At 39.7% G+C, this 20402-nt stretch overlaps 1 protein-coding gene across 1 annotated transcript in view; it reads right to left on the bottom strand.

Moving 5' to 3' along the window:
- SLC25A23 (solute carrier family 25 member 23) overlaps nt 1–19468 on the bottom strand; it is a 1355089-nt gene extending 1335621 nt beyond the window's left edge. Inside the window, exon 1 of the mRNA XM_044057174.1 lies at nt 19015–19468. Coding sequence (XP_043913109.1) covers nt 19015–19206 — 192 coding nt within the window. The 5' untranslated portion in view covers nt 19207–19468. The remainder of the gene's footprint in view (nt 1–19014) is intronic.
- Between the last annotated feature and the right edge of the window lie 934 nt (nt 19469–20402).

Below are 20402 nucleotides of genomic sequence, written 5' to 3'. Positions count from 1 at the left end.
TGAGACAAACCATTCTGCAAGATGGCTAAGTCATTTGGGGATTCACAGACTACTCATAGCTTGTAGTCATGTGCAGACTTAGTCAGCCAGAGGCCTTTGGTATTGGCTTTTAGTACAGAAAAGTAGACGTCAATCAGGACAGGTCCCAGCATGGAACCCTGAGGGACTCCACTGATGACTGATCTCTTTGTGGACGTAACTTTCCCTATTTTGATTACCTGCATCCTATCTGTGAGGCAGATGGTGATATAGTGGGTGACAGAGAGGTTTATTCCCAGTTTATTTAACTTTTCTACTATACCTGAGTGAGGAATTTGTGGAAAGCTTTAGTCAGGTTGAGGTATGTGGTGTGCACCATTTTTTCCTTCACCTATTGCTCTGGTGATCTTTTCAAAAAAAATCCACCAGGTTGAGTAAGCATGCTCTACCCTTGACAAATCCAAGTTGAGATGGGTCTAGTGTTTGGAGGTTCCCTACGTCCTGACTTATTAATTCTATGATGAGTCCTTCCATGGTTTTGCATAAGAGGTTGGCCAGACTTATGGATCTGTAATTGCCCGGGTCTTTGGAAGGTTCATAGGTTCATAGGTGTGTCCTAGGCTAATGGCCCTAGTGCCTTTACAAGCCTAGCCCATAGGATTACCCTGGCATTGTGCCACCCGACCTTAGTTCCCAGTGCCTCTGTCGAGTAAAGCCACTGGAGTGATCCCTGGGGTGAATTTTCGATTTCCCATCCACTCATCAAGATTTCTCTTGAAGAGGGCCAATGAGGTGCTTTGCTTGACATGTATGGGAAGTCTATTCCATAGCATGGGCAGTCTCTGGGTTATGAACCTGTCCCTCTAGCATGTTCTGTTGATTGTGGTAATGAGGTTGAGGTCTCTGGAGTGTGTGGTGCGGGGAAATTGGGATTTCTTCAGATGTAGCATTTCTAACAGAGCTGGGTCAAACATGGCTTTGTAAGTCAAGCAGAGATCGAAGTAGGTGATATGACACAGAGAATAGCTGGAGTCTTTTTAGTCTGTCCATATAGGACAAATGTTTAAGGCCTAGGATTCTCTTTGTGAGGTACTTTTGTGGCCTCTCCAGTTGTTGCAGGTGTTTAGTGAGGTACATGCCAATGGGGCATTGTACTCAATGACTGGCCTAATGAGGGAAGAGTAGAGGGAGACAATGACTTATTTCTTCCTGGATGCAAAACCCTTAGTAATGAGATGTGCCACATAGAAGGACTTTCTGACCACAGTGGCAATGTGGTGGTCAAAAGAGAGGTTGCTGTCAACCTGTGTTCCCAGACCTCTTATAATGCCTTCTGTGTTCAGCGGACTACCATTGATGTGGTAATTCATGGGAACCAAGTTTTTCCCAAAGGGGATGGCGACATTTTTTGGCATTGAGCTTAAGGCCATGGTTCTGACACCAGTCATTGGTCTCAGTGAGGCCTTTCTGTAGGATGTCAACATCACTTGGGGAGTTAATAATAGCTCCCAACTTGCAATAGTCTGTGAACTTTGTCAGCCAGAGTCCTTCATGTTGGCCTGGACTTCAGAGAAGTAGATACCAAACAGGAGAGGACCCAGGACCAAACCCTGTGGGACTCCACTCATGACTGGTCGGCAGTCTGACTTGGAGTCAGCTACTTTCACACTGTGGGTTCTACCTGTGAGACATTTTGCAACCCACCTAGTGATATAGGGGTTGATGCCTAGCTTAGTGAGTTTTTCTGATTCCTGAGTGGGGAATGGTATCAAAGGCCTTAGCCAGATCAAGGTAGGCTGTATGAACCACCTTGCCTTCATCCAGAGCTCTGGTGACTGACTCAGAGAAGTGGACCAAGATGAGCAGGCATGATCTACCCTTCACAAAACCAAACTGTATGGGATCCAGTGTTTGGAGATTCCCTATATCCTTGTTTATTAGGTCCATGATGATGCATTCCATAGCGTCCATGATGATGATGATGCATTCTCCCTTATACCGGGGAATGATTCTAGCTGTTCTCCAGTCACTAGGTACAGAACCTATATGGAGACTGAGACTGAACAGTGTTGTTAGGGGTGTGGCTGAGACTGAACAGTGTTGTTAGGGGTGTGGTTGAGACTGAACAGTGTTGTTAGGTGTGTGGCTGAGACTGAACAGCATTGTTAGGGGTGTGGCTGAGACTGAACAGTGGTGTTAGGGGTGTGGCTGAGACTGAACAGTGTTGTTAGGGATGCAACTAAATCATGATTCATGCTAATTAAGATACATCCAGGGATATTGTTAGAATCCATCAATGCAGCATTTTTAGCTTTTGACAGCACTTTTACGACTTGGTCTTGTGTGATAGCTAGAGGTGAGCTAGTTTCAGGCATATCTTGAGGGACAGATGTAAAGTTAGAGCTAAATTTATCGGCCAGTAGGTTCAATATATCTTCAGCTCCAGTGTAGGTAACATCATATACAATCAGCTCAGTGCAGTGCTGCATTGTGCTTTTGACATTACAAGCATAACGAACAATGCCTTGGTATTGTCTTTGGCATAGTAACTATTTTAGCCCCATACTTCACTTTGGTGGATTTTATTAAGCTCCTGAGTTTCAGTGACAAGGGCTTTAACATTCTGGGAATTATTCTTCTTACTTTTGGCCAACATTATTTTCCTTTTATTATAAAGCTTATTAATATTATGGTTCCACCATGTGGGTTTGTTTCTGGGGTTTGCCCTGCACTTGTTTTTATGGGGTTTATTTATTTAGTTAACAGTTGTTTACCAGGAAAGTCTGACTGGGACAGAGCCCATTTTCAGTGAAGGCCCAGGGAGAAATGCCCCAGATGCATGTCTTTGGAATGTGGTAGGAAACCGGAGCACCCAGAGGAAATCCACATAAATGCAGGGAGGACATGCAGACTCTGCACAGAAGGCACCCCAGCCAAAAATCGAACTAGAAACCACTGTAACTGTAGTGTGGTAGTATACATTTCTGCTTATGCAGTGGAGTTAACTGGGTTTGGTTGGGGACTTGAAAATAGCCAATATATCACTTAGGAGCAGGTAGTTTGCCTTAAAGAAATTTCTAAAGGTACCTTGGGTGAAGGGGATCTCTGGTTTCAGTTTTAGTTTGAAGGAGACTGATTTATGGTAAGATCCAACAAGTGATGAAGATATGCAAGGAATGGTGCAAGATGCTTCCCAGTAAGAAAAAGATCCAAGATGTTATTCTCCCTGGTGGGTACATGGACTAATTGTTCCAGAACATTTGTATTGACAAAGTCCGAGAATCTCTGTGGTGGTGTAGGCTTCCCAGTCTGTAGTAGGAAAATGGTATTGGGTTTGATACTCAGTGATTCTAGTTCCTGTAGATAGGTATTGTGGATTTCTTTTGTCATACAGGGAGTTCTATAGCTAGATAATATATGGAATGGTACCTTTCTGATAGTTATTTAGACAGGAAGAAGCTCTAGTGCATTATAGGTTCATAAGTTCATAGGAGATTAAGAGGCTAATGGCCCTAGGGCCTTTACAAGCCTTACCGTGTAATAAACTGAGCACCTTCCTTGACCATAGGTAGATGGTCATTGTTAGCACAACAATTCTGTGATCAGCACTGACTGCCCCATCCATGAGGGACATAGGTGCCACCCCCTGGGTGAATTTATGGTCACTCACCCAGTGGTCAAGATTGTGCTTGAATAGGGTCATTGAGGAGCTCTGCTTCACATGAAGTGGGAGCTTATTCCAGAGGAGCAGCAATCGCTGGGAGACATATCTGTCTCTCCAGCATGTTCTGTTAATGTCACAGGTTACATTGAGAACAAATTCAAAATTACTAGGCATCTCATTCAAAGAAGGGCAGCACCCCCAACCCCCCTCAAAGTGTACCACAGCATCAGCAATCCATCTACATGGTGTGGGAATAGAACCTACAACCTTCTGGATCAAAGGCAAGTATGCTACCTGGTGTGCTACTAACATTGCTGTTTTACCAGCCTTAATGTGAGGTTGTTCTGGATGTAGATTGATACACATCCACCTCTTTTCCCCTCCTGTGCAGTAGTTGGTCTAAATGTGTGGAAGGTGTTATTGCCCTGCACAGCCGGAGTGCTCTCCACTATTTTAAATGCGTGTCTCAGTCACTACACAACCATCAGTGTCCTCCAGGGTAAGAAGGTCTGGTAGGGGGTGGAGTTTCTTGTTCAAGCTCCTAGTATTGATCACCATTGATCACCATTGATCACCATTGATTATCATTATGATTAAAGTGCAACCACTCCGATAATGAAGTAAAAGGAGGGCCTAAAGTGCACTTAGACTCAGAAGCAGGATATTAAATTGATCTGCAGAAGACATTAATACTCTGACAAGAAAGGCAACAAACTAGCTGAAATACAGTTTCTCCAGATTGTCCCTGTCTGTCAGAATGAGCTACAGATTCATTTAAGGTTTAGCATCAAGAGATCAAGAGAGGCGAACATTCTTTGTGGTTGAATATCAAGAATGTAATGTGGAAGTTTGAGTGTGCAGCCTACAATGATATCAATGGTGATTACACAGACAACAAGAAAAGAGTAGGAAGCAGAATCGTAGCAAGGGTGGGGAGAAGGGGGCAGCTGTCTGTGGTGCAAGGTGTTAGGGGGCATGATCAGGAAATGCTGATCGATGTGTAGTGCACTACGGGCATTCATTCCCATACAGAAGGAAATAAAATGACCACACTGATTTTGTAGTGAGGACTGCAGAGTGTGTGTGTGTGTGTGTGTGTGTGTGTGTGTGTGTGTGTGTGTGTGTGTGTGTGTGTGTGGAAGGGTCCACATTACGTTGTCGAAAGGGCTGTTCATTGAACACCCTTTCATCGACATGTAAATAGTGAAAGACATAACTTCGAACAGACAAATAAGCAATTTTTTCCCCTCGGAAAATAATGACTTGGCCAACAAAAAATAAAACTACCATCAAACCCTATAAAGTGGGGAGCTGTGCCCCCCACACCCCTCCTAACTAAATATACCAACTCTGAGATCACACTACAGTGGAGGAAAGGGCAAATTCCCGATAACGGCCAAGTGATTTTTTCCTCTGGGAAAAAAATTCACTTACTTGGCCATTTGAAGATTTGGTAGTTCGCCATTTATGTGTTGATCAAAGGGCATTCAGTTAACTGCCCTTTTGACAACGTAAATAGGACCCGTGTGGAATAAGTTGTAGTAAGCGATTTGCTACACTTTTAAAAGGTACACAGAATTTTTTTTTTCGTCCGGAAGTTTTATTTATTTTTTTCATAAACTTAGAGTTGAGGGGTGGGGGCAGTAGATTAGGGAATGACACTGGGAGCTGGATGAGCCCACTATGGCTATGGTAGAAAGTAGTACGAACCTGTCTCCCAGGTGCCAGGATGGTACTCCCCCAGGATATCCCCACTGCGCTTCCTCCTGACCTTACAAAGATTCATGCAGTTTGTGAATGGACTGAGGATCCTATTCCAGGAGTGACCAATGAAAAGGTCTGGATATAGACTAGAGAAGAAACAAACATGGGGGGCTACAAAGGCACATCTAATGACCACCTTGAAAAAAATTAAAGAAAATGTGTATAATGAAACAATAAAACAGATGGCTGTAACAAAAAAAAAAAGAAAACTGCTGTAGTGTAAAAGACAAAGGTTCCAGACATGAAATACAACTACAATAAAAGTGTTGTGTTAAATTTTGTACAAAATATTCCCATGTACATAGATTCATAGCTTAGTACTAGGCTAACTGTCCTCAGGGGCCATTTTAAGCCTAGCCAGTTACCCCATGTGAGAATCAAACTCTGCACCTTGTGTTTCTAAGTTAACCACCTTAAACATTATGCAAACCTCCCACCCTGGTACCACACTATATTCAGTATGACACAACAACACAAATAAATAAATAACTGCAACAGCCTTTTAACGTCTCAAAGCATAACTATACAACCTGAACAATACTCTAACTGTAGAAAAAATGAATATCCCTTTATACAACCTGAACAATACTCTAACCGTAGAAAAAATGAATATCCCTTTATACAACCTGAACAATACTCTAACCGTAGGAAAAATGAATATCCCTTTATACAACCTGAACAATACTCTAACCGTAGGAAAAATGAATATCCCTTTATACAACCTGAACAATACTCTAACCGTAGAAAAAATGAATATCCCTTTATACAACCTGAACAATACTCTAACTGTAGGAAAAAGGAATATCCCTTTATACAACCTGAACAATACTCTAACCGTAGGAAAAAATGAATATCCCTTTATACAACCTGAACAATACTCTAACCGTAGAAAAAAATGAATATCCCTTTATACAACCTGAACAATACTCTAACCGTAGAAAAAAATGAATATCCCTTTATACAACCTGAACAATACTCTAACTGTAGGAAAAAGGAATATCCCTTTATACAACCTGAACAATACTCGAACCGTAGAAAAAATGAATATCCCTTTATACAACCTGAACAATACTCTAACCGTAGAAAAAAAGGAATATCCCTTTATACAACCTGAACAATACTCTAACCGTAGAAAAAATGAATATCCCTTTATACAACCTGAACAATACTCTAACCGTAGAAAAAAATGAATATCCCTTTATACAACCTGAACAATACTCGAACCGTAGAAAAAATGAATATCCCTTTATACAACCTGAACAATACTCTAACCGTAGAAAAAATGAATATCCCTTTATACAACCTGAACAATACTCTAACTGTAGGAAAAAGGAATATCCCTTTATACAACCTGAACAATACTCTAACCGTAGAAAAAATGAATATCCCTTTATACAACCTGAACAATACTCTAACCGTAGAAAAAATGAATATCCCTTTATACAACCTGAACAATACTCTAACTGTAGGAAAAAGGAATATCCCTTTATACAACCTGAACAATACTCGAACTGTAGAAAAAATGAATATCCCTTTATACAACCTGAACAATACTCTAATCAGAAAAATGAATATCCCTTTATACAACCTGAACAATACTCTAACTGTAGGAAAAATGAATATCCCTTTATACAACCTGAACAATACTCTAACCATAGAAAAAAATGAATATCCCTTTATACAACCTGAACAATACTGAACCAGAGAAAAATGAATATCCCTTTATACAACCTGAACAATACTCTAACCAGAGAAAAATGAATATCCCTTTATACAACCTGAACAATACTCTAACTGTAGGAAAAAGGAATATCCCTTTATACAACCTGAACAATACTCTAACCAGAAAAATGAATATCCCTTTATACAACCTGAACAATACTCTAACCGTAGAAAAAATGAATATCCCTTTATACAACCTGAACAATACTCTAACTGTAGGAAAAAGGAATATCCCTTTATACAACCTGAACAATACTCGAACCGTAGAAAAAATGAATATCCCTTTATACAACCTGAACAATACTCTAACCGTAGAAAAAATGAATATCCCTTTATACAACCTGAACAATACTCTAACTGTAGGAAAAATGAATATCCCTTTATACAACCTGAACAATACTCTAACCAGAAAAATGAATATCCCTTTATACAACCTGAACAATACTCTAACTGTAGGAAAATGAATATCCCTTTATACAACCTGAACAATACTCTAACCAGAAAAAATGAATATCCCTTTATACAACCTGAACAATACTCTAACCGTAGAAAAATGAATATCCCTTTATACAACCTGAACAATACTCTAACCGTAGAAAAATTGAATATCCCTTTATACAACCTGAACAATACTCTAACAGAGAAAAATGAATATCCCTTTATACAACCTGAACAATACTCTAACCGTGAAAAAATGAATATCCCTTTATACAACCTGAACAATACTCTAACCGAGAAAAAATGAATATCCCTTTATACAACCTGAACAATACTCTAACCGTAGAAAAAATGAATATCCCTTTATACAACCTGAACAATACTCTAACCGTAGAAAAAATGAATATCCCTTTATACAACCTGAACAATACTCTAATCAGAGAAAAAGGAATATCCCTTTATACAACCTGAACAATACTCGAACTGTAGAAAAAATGAATATCCCTTTATACAACCTGAACAATACTCTAATCAGAGAAAAAGGAATATCCCTTTATACAACCTGAACAATACTCTAACCAGAAAAAATGAATATCCCTTTATACAACCTGAACAATACTCTAATCAGAGAAAAATGAATATCCCTTTATACAACCTGAACAATACTCTAACTGTAGGAAAAGGAATATCCCTTTATACAACCTGAACAATACTCGAACCAGAAAAAATGAATATCCCTTTATACAACCTGAACAATACTCTAACCGTAGAAAAAATGAATATCCCTTTATACAACCTGAACAATACTCTAACTGTAGCCAAAATGAATATCCCTTTATACAACCTGAACAATACTCTAACCGTAGAAAAAATGAATATCCCTTTATACAACCTGAACAATACTGAACCGTAGAAAAATGAATATCCCTTTATACAACCTGAACAATACTCTAACCGTAGAAAAAATGAATATCCCTTTATACAACCTGAACAATACTCTAACTGTAGGAAAAAGGAATATCCCTTTATACAACCTGAACAATACTCTAACCGTAGAAAAAATGAATATCCCTTTATACAACCTGAACAATACTCTAACCGTAGAAAAAATGAATATCCCTTTATACAACCTGAACAATACTCTAACTGTAGGAAAAAGGAATATCCCTTTATACAACCTGAACAATACTCGAACCGTAGAAAAAATGAATATCCTTTATACAACCTGAACAATACTCTAACCGTAGAAAAAATGAATATCCCTTTATACAACCTGAACAATACTCTAACTGTAGGAAAAATGAATATCCCTTTATACAACCTGAACAATACTCTAACCGTAGAAAAAATGAATATCCCTTTATACAACCTGAACAATACTCTAACTGTAGGAAAAATGAATATCCCTTTATACAACCTGAACAATACTCTAACCGTAGAAAAAATGAATATCCCTTTATACAACCTGAACAATACTCTAACCGTAGAAAAAATGAATATCCCTTTATACAACCTGAACAATACTCTAACCGTAGAAAAAATGAATATCCCTTTATACAACCTGAACAATACTCTAACCGTAGAAAAAAATGAATATCCCTTTATACAACCTGAACAATACTCTAACCGTAGAAAAAAATGAATATCCCTTTATACAACCTGAACAATACTCTAACCGTAGAAAAAATGAATATCGCTTTATACAATCTGAACAATACTCTAACCGTAGAAAAAAGGAATATCCCTTTATACAACCTGAACAATACTCTAATCAGAAAAATGAATATCCCTTTATACAACCTGAACAATACTCTAACCGTAGAAAAAAAGGAATATCCCTTTATACAACCTGAACAATACTCTAACTGTAGAAAAAAATGAATATCCCTTTATACAACCTGAACAATACTCTAACCGTAGAAAAAAGGAATATCCCTTTATACAACCTGAACAATACTCTAATCAGAGAAAAAGGAATATCCCTTTATACAACCTGAACAATACTCTAACCGTAGAAAAAATGAATATCCCTTTATACAACCTGAACAATACTCTAACCGTAGAAAAAATGAATATCCCTTTATACAACCTGAACAATACTCTAACCGTAGAAAAAAAGGAATATCCCTTTATACAACCTGAACAATACTCTAACTGTAGAAAAAAATGAATATCCCTTTATACAACCTGAACAATACTCTAACCGTAGAAAAAATGAATATCCCTTTATACAACCTGAACAATACTCTAACCGTAGAAAAAATGAATATGCCTTTACAGGCTGAGATTTTTTTTTTTTGATAAGCTAAATGTTGGTCTATTGAGCAAGCAATAATGCCCAACAGGGTGTGTGTTAATGTGCAATTAACTCTTGCCCAGGGGTGTTATGTGGCACAACGCCACAGGCATCTATGGGACCTGATAACATCCCAGGCTGCATCCTACATGGGCACCAACAAGAATTAGCAACACCATTGGGTGCACTTTTCAGTCATAGTCTAAGCACCGGCTTCATCCCAGCTGAATGGAAAATGGCCACCATTATCCCCTTGCACAAAGGTGATGCTTCCACTGACCCTGGAAACTATAGCCTTATTAGCCTGACTAGCCTTATCTGCAAGGCTTTGGAGCAAATAATCATGGACCTTATCAACAAAGATATAGGTAATCTCCAAACACCTGACCCTAATCAGTTTGGTTTTGTCAAAGGGAGATCAGGCCTGTTAAACTTGGTGGAATTCTTTGAGACAGTCACCAAGGTGCTGGACAAGGGAAAATCTGTGCATACAACCTACACAAACTTAGCCAAGGCTTTTGACACTTTCCCCCAGTCAGGCATCATTGACAAACTCAGCCAGCTACATATATCAACCCTTATATCGTTAGCTGGGTCACTAACTGGCTCACTGACCTAACACATATAGTCAAAATAGCAGAATCTATCTCCAACAGCAGACCTGTAACCAATGGTGTTCCACAAGGATCAGTCATGGGACCTCTACTGTTTGGAATCTATTTCTCTGAAGTACAAACAAAAACTAAAGGTCTGTGACTGACAACACTTGCTGATTACTGCAAACTGGGAGGGATCATAGAATCTTCAAATGATGTCAGCATCCTACAAGAGGGTCTTACACAAACACATGATTGGTGCCAAAGTCATGGCCTTAAACTCAATGCAAAAAAATGTATTATCATCCCTTTCAGTAAGAGTGATGTTCCTGCTAACTACCACATCAATAGCAACACCCTAAGTACACACTCAATGATGAGAGACCTGGGCACACAGGTTGACAGCAATCTTAACTTTGATCACCATGTCTCCACAGTGGTAAGAAGGCATTCTATATAGCTCATCTCATAAGTAAGGGCATTGCCTCATTTCTAGAAAGAAAAAAGCTATAACCTCCCTGTACTCCTCCCTCATCAGGCCAATAATTGACTACAACACCCCTTTTGGTATGTAACTTTCCAAGCACCTGCAGCAACTGGAGAAACCACAATGGTTCCTCACAAGGAAAATTCAAGGTCTTCAGCATATGTCCTATACAGATCATCTGAAATCACTGTCATTTTATTCTGTTTCATACAAACTACTCAGAGGTGATCTCTGATTTGCATATAAGGCAATCTCTGACCCTGCTTCATTGGAAATGGTGCATATCTGCAAGTCAAATGGTACACGGGTTACTCGCTCTAAAGACCTTAACCTGGTATGTGACAATAATAAAACCTGCTGGAGGGACAAATTTGTCTCCCAGAGGTCACCACACCTTTGGAACAGACTCCTACTTTATGTCAAACAGAGCACCTCATTGGCCCTCTTCAAACTCAGTCTGGACGATTGGATGGGTAACCATAAATTCACCCTAGGAATTCACGTGTCCCTCTTGGACACGGGCATTAGCTGCTGATCATGGGAATAAGGGTAGAACGTGGCTAGGCTTATAAGGGCCCTAGGGCCATTAGCCTAGTAACTTCCTATAATCTTATGATCCTATATGTTAATGATGTTGGAAAAAGCAGGTATTTACTTCATTTTTTTGGTCTTTTACTCCTAAAATGTTTGGTTTATTGCTAGTCATTGGAGACAGAAGTTAATAAATAATGGCATACATTTGAGTTTGAGAGTTGTATTTCCTTCAGAAAATTCATGCTAACACAAATCCTTTTATTTAAGCAAGTTTGCAATTTTATAACAGCAATAACTAAAATCTGTTCTTATTTTTCAGCCTTTGTTCCCCTTTTATTTTAGGTTTTATCCAAATTTCTTTAGCTGAAGGGTTCAGAGGTATACAAACCTCTCTGCTGCTGCCAGTGGTAGATCTCACTAACACACCCACACACACACACACACACACACACACACACACGCACGCACACACACACACACACACACACACACACACACACACACACACACACGCACGCACACACGCACACACACACACACACACACACACACACACACACGCACGCATGCACACCCGCACACACACACACACACACACACACACACACACACACACACACACACACGCACGCACACACACGCACGCACGCATGCACGCACGCACGCACACACACACACACACACACACACACACACACACACACACACACAGCTCTGCTTCAGAAAATGCATGCTAACACAAATCATTTAAAATATGTTGCTATTTTGAGCCTTTATCTCGTTTACTTTAGACTTATCCCGATACCTTGATCTAAGAGCATACCTCTCAACTGTACATATTTTTGCAGAATGCCCAGAGTTTTGCCTTATACTTTCAGTGTGTTCTTCATAAGAAAAATGTGTTTTTTGACAAACCACTGATATGATCTAAAGATTAAAGTCGCTAAATAACGACATACATTTGATTTTCAGATTTCTTATCCTTCAGAAAATACATGCTAACACAAACCCTGTTGTTGTAGCAACTGTCTTAAGTTTATAAGAGCAATATTTAAAATGTGTCTCTATTTCTTAGCATTTGTCCCCCCATTATGTCAGGCTTTGTCCAGATTTCTTGTGCTAATAAGTTGAGAACTACATCTGAGGTCAAGAAGTACGCAAAACTGCTGCTTCTGTCAGGGGATCGCTAGATCACTTTCACACTTTCTCTGTCTCTTATGCACGTACACTAACACACACGCGTGCAGTCTCTTTTGCTGTCATGCAGGCGTTCACTCACACACTCAGACAGAAACATAAAAACACACACTTTTTTCTTCTCTCTTACAGTCACACACGCATACACTCCCACACACATGCTTTATTTTCATTTTTTTCTTTTTTTATTTTACACCCGCTAAACAGCAAAAGCGCTGCTTCACGAGTTTAAAATAATGGCTTCCTTGCTCTCACTTTCACTGACATGCACGTATACACTCACAGACATAAACACACACACACAATTTTTTTTTAATGGTCTTTTTTTCACATTTTGCACTCGCTAAATGGCAAAAGCGCTGCTTAGTGAGTGTAAAATATTGGTGGCCATTTGGTTTTCTCAGTTCGAGCTCCACGGCACCTTGATATGCTGTCATGAAGGGTCAGACTCATTTTTCAGTGGGCATTACTTGTACATTAATACCCAGCTGGTGAACGTTTGTTCTCCATTCAGGGTGCTGATGTACAGTTTGCCCATTCTCTAAAATGTAATAAATATTTACTTCTTTGAATTAGCTATTATAGACTCTTCCAGTAATCCTTGCACTATTCGAAAGAAAAAAAGTGATATAATAGCAAATCAAATTAGAATCACAAAATATAGTGTAGACAAAATATCAATAATATTACACTGCGGTAAAAGTACATGACAGTGTGATCATGAAGAAATAAAATCACTTTGCCTAAATACATTTAAACAACACATATTGAAATTGATTAGTTAAACCACATACATAAACTGATATCTTCTGTTGGGAATTACAATATGACCCACTCAGTTGTTTGGCAACTGGTTGCGATTAATATGTAAGTACCCTCTGGGTGGTGCCTCGCATATTACATTGGCTGCCAACAACTTGCAGCACTAGTAAATAGGTATAGACACTACACAGGGAGACAGTTTCATACCACTCAAAAGCTAAAGGGGCATTAAATTGTAAAAGCTATGAGCAAAACTTTCTATAAACGCAGAATTTCTGAACCTCAGTAATAAGATAAAGAAAGGAACAATACCGGTGTACAGATTTTCAAGGCTGAAACCTTCTTCTCTTGCCACTGAGCAGCTCCCCCTTGAATTTCTTAAAGTGGCCGCAGACATCATCGCTAACCCCCTAGTAATCTTAATTAACCAAACTATAACAGAAAAATACATCCCTGAACTCTGGAAGGTTTCTTACATAATCCCGCTACACAAAGGTGGCACCTCCACAGAATTCACTAATTACAGGCCTATCACAATTCTCTCACCATAGCAAAAATACTTGAAAAATGTATACACTCATAACTACATGACTTTCTCCAAATAAAATAACCTCCTGTCTACATCCCAACATGGTTTTAGACCAAACTATACTACAACAACAGCTGTAGTTAGTTTTATTAATACAATCAACCAGCATAGAAGCAATGACCTACTTGTCTTGTCCATCTTTGTAGATATTCTAGATTCTGCAGTATTGTTTACATATTGTTAATACTTGTTTCATTCAGAGTTTATTTCAGTATTTCTTGCAATGAGTTGCACTTTGCACCTTGTATGTATGTATGTATGTATATATATATATATATATATATATATATATATATATATATATATATATATATGGGTCTACCTGATAACACCAACATGCCAAAACACCGACAACGAAATAACCGACACGACAAAACCAAAAGTTCAAAAACACGAAACTTCACATGCCCGCCAAACCACAATCCCGACAATCAACAAAACAAACACCTTACCCGAAAAACACACACACAACACAAGCACACCAAAAACTTTACAAACCTACACTAAACCTTACATACACAACTATCTATGCACTAACCTTAACCCAAACCCTAACCCTAAGGTCCGTCACTATCGCACACTTACCTTACCCACACCCTAACCCTAACTCACTTAATCCACCCCTAACCCTTAAGTCTGTCACTATTTACCTTACCCGCACCCTAACCCTAACTCACTTAATCCGCCCCTAACCCTCAAGTCCGTCTCTATTGCACACTTACCTTACCCACACCCTAACCCTAACTCACTTAACCCGCCCCTAAACCTAAAGTCCGTCACTATCGCAGACTTACCTGACCCACACCCTATCCTAACATCTGTCACTATCACACACTTACCTCAACATGTCGGTGTTCTCAGCATCGGGATTCTCAACTTTCGGCCTTCTCCATTGTCGATCTTCCGGTGTTACGTTTTCAGGTAGACCCATATATATGATATATATATATATATATATATATATATATATATATATATATATATATATAGAGTGTACATGCATATGATCAACTGGTGGATGGTCAAGCAGGTATGACCGAAAGGAGTGCAGCAACATCTTAAAAATGTGATTGCAAGTGTTGCGTGCAAAATCCCACCCCCTTTTTGACACATGTTAGCACTTGTTTTAGGGTGTAGAGCGGTCGGAAATGTTGATTTTGGTGTTTTTACGACATTCCGACTGTTTGGCATTACAGGATTCATGGACAGAAGTCAGAAAAATATATGGTCAAGCAATGTTGGGCCACATAATGAAACCCATATACATGTTGGACCACATGATGAAACCCATATATGTATATGTCTATTTACTTTTTTTGTTGTTCTTAATAGTTGCATGTATGTCGTTTATGTAATTCATACTTGGAGAGTCAGCGTGAAACCAGAGTCAAATTCATTGTATGTATGCATACTTGACCAATAAATGTGATTCTGATTCTAATTCTTCAAAGGTCTTTGATGCAGTTTCAGACCAGAAACTTACTAATGTGCTGGCTGCACTAAAGCTTTCCTAATCTGCCCTCACCTGACTCGCCAGCTATTTAACTGACCGTCAACGAGCAGTCAAGTAGCAAAACAAATTTTCAACTCTACTACCAGTCCCCATGGGAATACCTCAAGGGTCAGTCCCTGGTCCACTTCTTTTCTCCGTTTTTCAAACAAACTCTGTACAGCCACTCAACATGCAACCATAATCCTATATTCTGATGATTCCTAATATGTGCAGCACCCTCTCTTACTGAACTCCTACATAAAACCCAACAATCCTTCCTAGATATTTAACTATTCCTTTTAGACTGTCATCCCATTCTCAGTCCCAGTAAAACAAAACTTATGCTCTTCTCTTCACCAATAGCACAAAAACAAACTAGTATCCCTTCTTCACTATCCACTCATTAAAAGGACAGTAACAGAACCAGTAAATCACACTAAGCTCCTTGGGGTCATGACAGACAATGACCTTAAATTTGACAAACACCTGGTACTAGTAATCAAAGAGGTTCACTTTAAGTTAGGCTCCCTATATAGAATCAAGCCCTTCCTAAATGACACCACCAGACACTCCAGCTCTACAACACACTTAGTGTCCATCCTCTTACATGCTTCATCAGTGTTTACAAATCTAAAAAAATCTAAATTAAGTAAATTGAAGTCCTGCTAAAATCAAATAGCCAAATTTGCTGCTAACCATACATCCAGATCGTCCCACTGCTCAGCCCTACACCAGCTTAACTGGTTTGAACTTCCTAATATACTCCCCCTTAATCAGTTAGCCCTAGAACACTCTATCCTGCATCACCCAGATAACTGCCCAGCCCTTAGGGACCTTGTTCAACCCCATACAAACTGTAGAACACTAAGGTCCTCCCAAAAACTCCTGCTGAAGATAGCCAAGTCCTATAATAGCCAGGGTGACTAGCTGTACTCTAACAAAATATCAAAATCTTGGAATATCATGCCTCAAAACATACTCAGTACAACCAATGTATCTAAATTCAAGGTATTACTTAGAGAGCACCTAAATAACACCTGACTCTGCTCTTGCACTAAGCCAGGCTAAACTTCCTGCCCTTCTATCCCTTTATAATGTTTCTCTGCTATTACAATACCTTTTTTTCCAGTAATATAGCTCTATTTGTACTACCTATTCTGCAGATGTAAAGCGTTTTGCTTCTTCTTTTCTGCCTCTGTGTTTTGCTTTTCACTGGTAACCCTGCCTCGCGTTATATCATAACTTATCCACTCTATAGTTCCTTTACTTTTTTTGTAATGTACCTTCTTTGCATATCTGCTACTACTGTATGGAATCAGCTTCAAAAAATGCTTATAATGTCTGCATCACTGTTAAAATTGTAAAGTTTTTGTATTTTTCTGAATACTGTGGTGGAGCTTTTCAACCTGGACCTCCACTGGAAATGGGCCAACAACCCAGTCAGAGTTCCCTGATAAACAAATGCAAAATAATAAATAAATAAATACTTCTATACCCACTGACTGTAAATAACAACCATTAAATGGCCTCTGTGTTACAGATCAGAGGACCCCTTGCATGTGGAAGTAATGTACCCAGCACCATGGTTCTGCCTTCACTCCCTGCATGTGGTGTACCCTACACCACAGTTCTGCCTACATGCCCTGCATATAGTGCACCCTGCACCATAATTCTACCTGCATGCCCTGCATGTGATGTACCCTGAACCATAGTTCTGCCTACATGCTGTGTATATAGTGCACCCAGCACCGTAGTTCTGCCTACATGCTCTGCATGCAATGTACCCTGCACCATAGTTCTGCCTACATGCCCTGCATATAGTGCACCCAGCACCATAGTTCTGCCTACAAGCCCTGTGTGTAATGCCTGAAACATAGCCCCACCTAGAAGGGCTGCATCAAATGTATCCAGCCATACAATCTGCCTGTAGCCAGCAACATAGCTCTGTCTGCATGCATTACATCCACTGCAGCCAGCACCATTTCTCTGCATGCATAAGCTGTGTATAATTCAGCTAATGAGTAAACTTCAGTGTTGGGCAGTACTGCATATATAGAGAGGCTTACTATGTTTGTCTGCTGCACAGGCTGGTATAGCAGCTTATTTTAGCAACAGGATCCTAATAGCTTTTATTGTAGCTAACAGAGTATTTGCATGCACACATTTAATATTTCACATATATGATATGGCTAAATCTGCTATAATGTACAGTGCCTATGTTTACTCCCTGCAAGAAATAAACAGCTTGATAATAGTATCACGCAATGTGTCGCAGAAAAGTAAAGGCAGGTCTTGGCTCACATATTGATCTGATTATTTTCTACCGTCACCTGCAGAACAGCTGAGGCATCCAGTTAATTGCTGTTCAGCTCAGAGTGACAGGTCTAGCAAGCCATATATAGCTATAGGATGGACTTTCTGGCACAGTGACCTGCGCTCCAGCTGGTTTTAAGGTTCTGAAGTGTTCAACTTAAGATAAAGAATATGTACAGACAGACAGCACTGCTCACCAGGTACAGTGCACTTTAGCATTGTGAGACCAGCAGGCCTGCGTGTCGCTGTCCTGGAAAACATAACTGCCCACTGATGCTCTGCCCACTACTGGATGGACCTGTCACTCCCAGGTGAAAAACAATTAGCTGGGGCTTTAGTGCCTACTACCTGCCTTGCATGATGACAGCTGTTGCTCCCATGTGATACTTAGGACTTTAAAACTCCAGACTGAGCTCCAGTATTTTAATAATTGTAAGGGAATGTGCTTCTGGCTATAAATCCTAACTTCTCAGCTCCAGGACAAACAGATGTTAAAGAATGAAGCATCAGAGTGTGTGTGTGTGTGTGTGTGTGTGTGTGTGTGTGTGTGTGTGTGTGTGTGTGTGTGTGTGTGTGTGTGTGTGTGTGTACATACACACACATACACACACACACACACACACACACACACATATATATATATATATATACACGTGTGTGAGTATATGTTTATGTATGTGACTGCATGCTTGTATATGTGTGTTCGGTGTGTGTGTGTATGTGTGTATACATGGTGTGTGAGCATATGTGTATGTGTGTGCTACTGCATGTGTGTGTGTGTGTCTTTGTGTGTGTGTGTGCGTGTGTGTGCGTGTGTGTGCGTGTGTGTGTGTGTGTGCGTGTGTGTGTGTGTGTGTGTGTGTGTGTGTGTGTGTGTGTGTGTGTGTGTGTGTGTGTGTGTGTGTGTGGAGCTTTTATAAGAAAGCAATTACAGGATCTGACAGAAGAATCCTTATCAACATTACAGTGTGAAGGACACAGCAGATAAGGAGTGCAAAAGGGTGTGGAGTAGGCTTTGAGACCTGAAAGCCATTCAGAATGTTATTTCAAGCTTCTCTATGACAAATGACAGCTCTGAACCTCTCTTCCATAAACATGGACCACAGTACCTGCTTGACCTCACAGCAGCACTCACATACTGAATAACTACTGACAGAATAATGATCCACTAGGGTACTTACCTGTCCAGCATCATGATGGGTCATCCCCAGTGCCCTGAGTCCTTCTTGCAGTTCATGAATGTCCACTCGTCCATCCTTGTTAGTGTCCAGCTGCTCAAACAGCTCAGTCCACCTCTTTTCCCTCTCAGGGTCAGTCCCATTTTCTTGACAAGCTCCCTGGGTTATGAAAAACCCAGCCAGTGGCCCAATCATTGCCTAAGCTGCTAATCAGTAAAGTTTCAAGTGCCGCATGATGTTGCTATAGAACAACCTGTCAGGAAAACCTGATATGCACACAGCTGCCTTCCTGTTGCAGACACGAACAGTGCTCACTCTCTAGATAACAAACTTCCAGATTCTTCTTCCAGTTATGAAAATCTAAAACTGAAATAAAGTGTGAGTTGTTTCTGGGACTGTAGGTACAATAAAGCTTCCTTTGACAGTGATGTTAGGAGCTGCTGAGAAGGGAACTAAACTACAACACATACAAGAAGTCAGTAAAATAGTGTGTTGCAAGTCACCGCCCACACTTCTTGTTGGACCATTCTTTTCAGCTTTATAAACAGACTAAGTAAAGAAGCAAGAAAGAGAAATGCAAGTGATTTCCTATCATACCTCACCACATATATTCTCTAGTGTTTTAGAAATGACAACGTCAAATAAACATCAGGACCAAGTTTGCCATTTTACTGTACTTATAAAAGCAAAGAAGGGTTTCATTTTTCCATTACAGAGGGAAAAATGTTATAGCAGGGAAGAAGTCTTTTCTAATGGTCACTTACTGGAGCAAAGCAAAAGCACGCAAAAATAAACAATAACGGGTCATTCAGGGTATAAGAAAGGTGAGCAGATGCATGCTTTTAACAGCAGCCACCTATATAAACACGTCATGAGCAAATGCCTGAATTATAATTGGTCTCAAACTCAAATACCAAACACCATTTACAGGTGCAGAAAATTGCCACTTGCATTTATTCTCATGCAAGTATTACCATAATATGCTGTCATACCATGATACTATATGCCTTCATATTCTGACTCCTCCCTCTCATAATGTGACAGCATACCCTAATAGGGTGATACCACACCCTTGTACCGTGACACTGTGCCTTTGTGCTATGACTCAATACTTGTAATGTGAAACTGTACTCTAATAATGTGATACCACACCATCATACTGTGACACTGTGTCTTAATATTGTGACTCCTCCCTCTCATAATGTGACACTGTACCCTAAAAGGGTGATACTATACCCTCATACTGTTACACTGTGCTTTTGTACTGTGACTCAGTATTCTCACAATGTGGCACTGTACCCTATTATGGTGATGCTGCACCCTCATCCTGTGAGACTGTGCCTTTGTACTGTGGCTCAATACTGTTATAAGGTGGCAATACTTTAGGAATG

This window comes from Protopterus annectens, chromosome 15.part0, assembly GCF_019279795.1.
Source record: "Protopterus annectens isolate FY-2018-M chromosome 15.part0, PAN1.0, whole genome shotgun sequence".
In the NCBI taxonomy this organism is placed as follows: domain Eukaryota; kingdom Metazoa; phylum Chordata; order Ceratodontiformes; family Protopteridae; genus Protopterus; species Protopterus annectens.
This window is presented reverse-complemented; position numbering and strand designations above follow the sequence as displayed.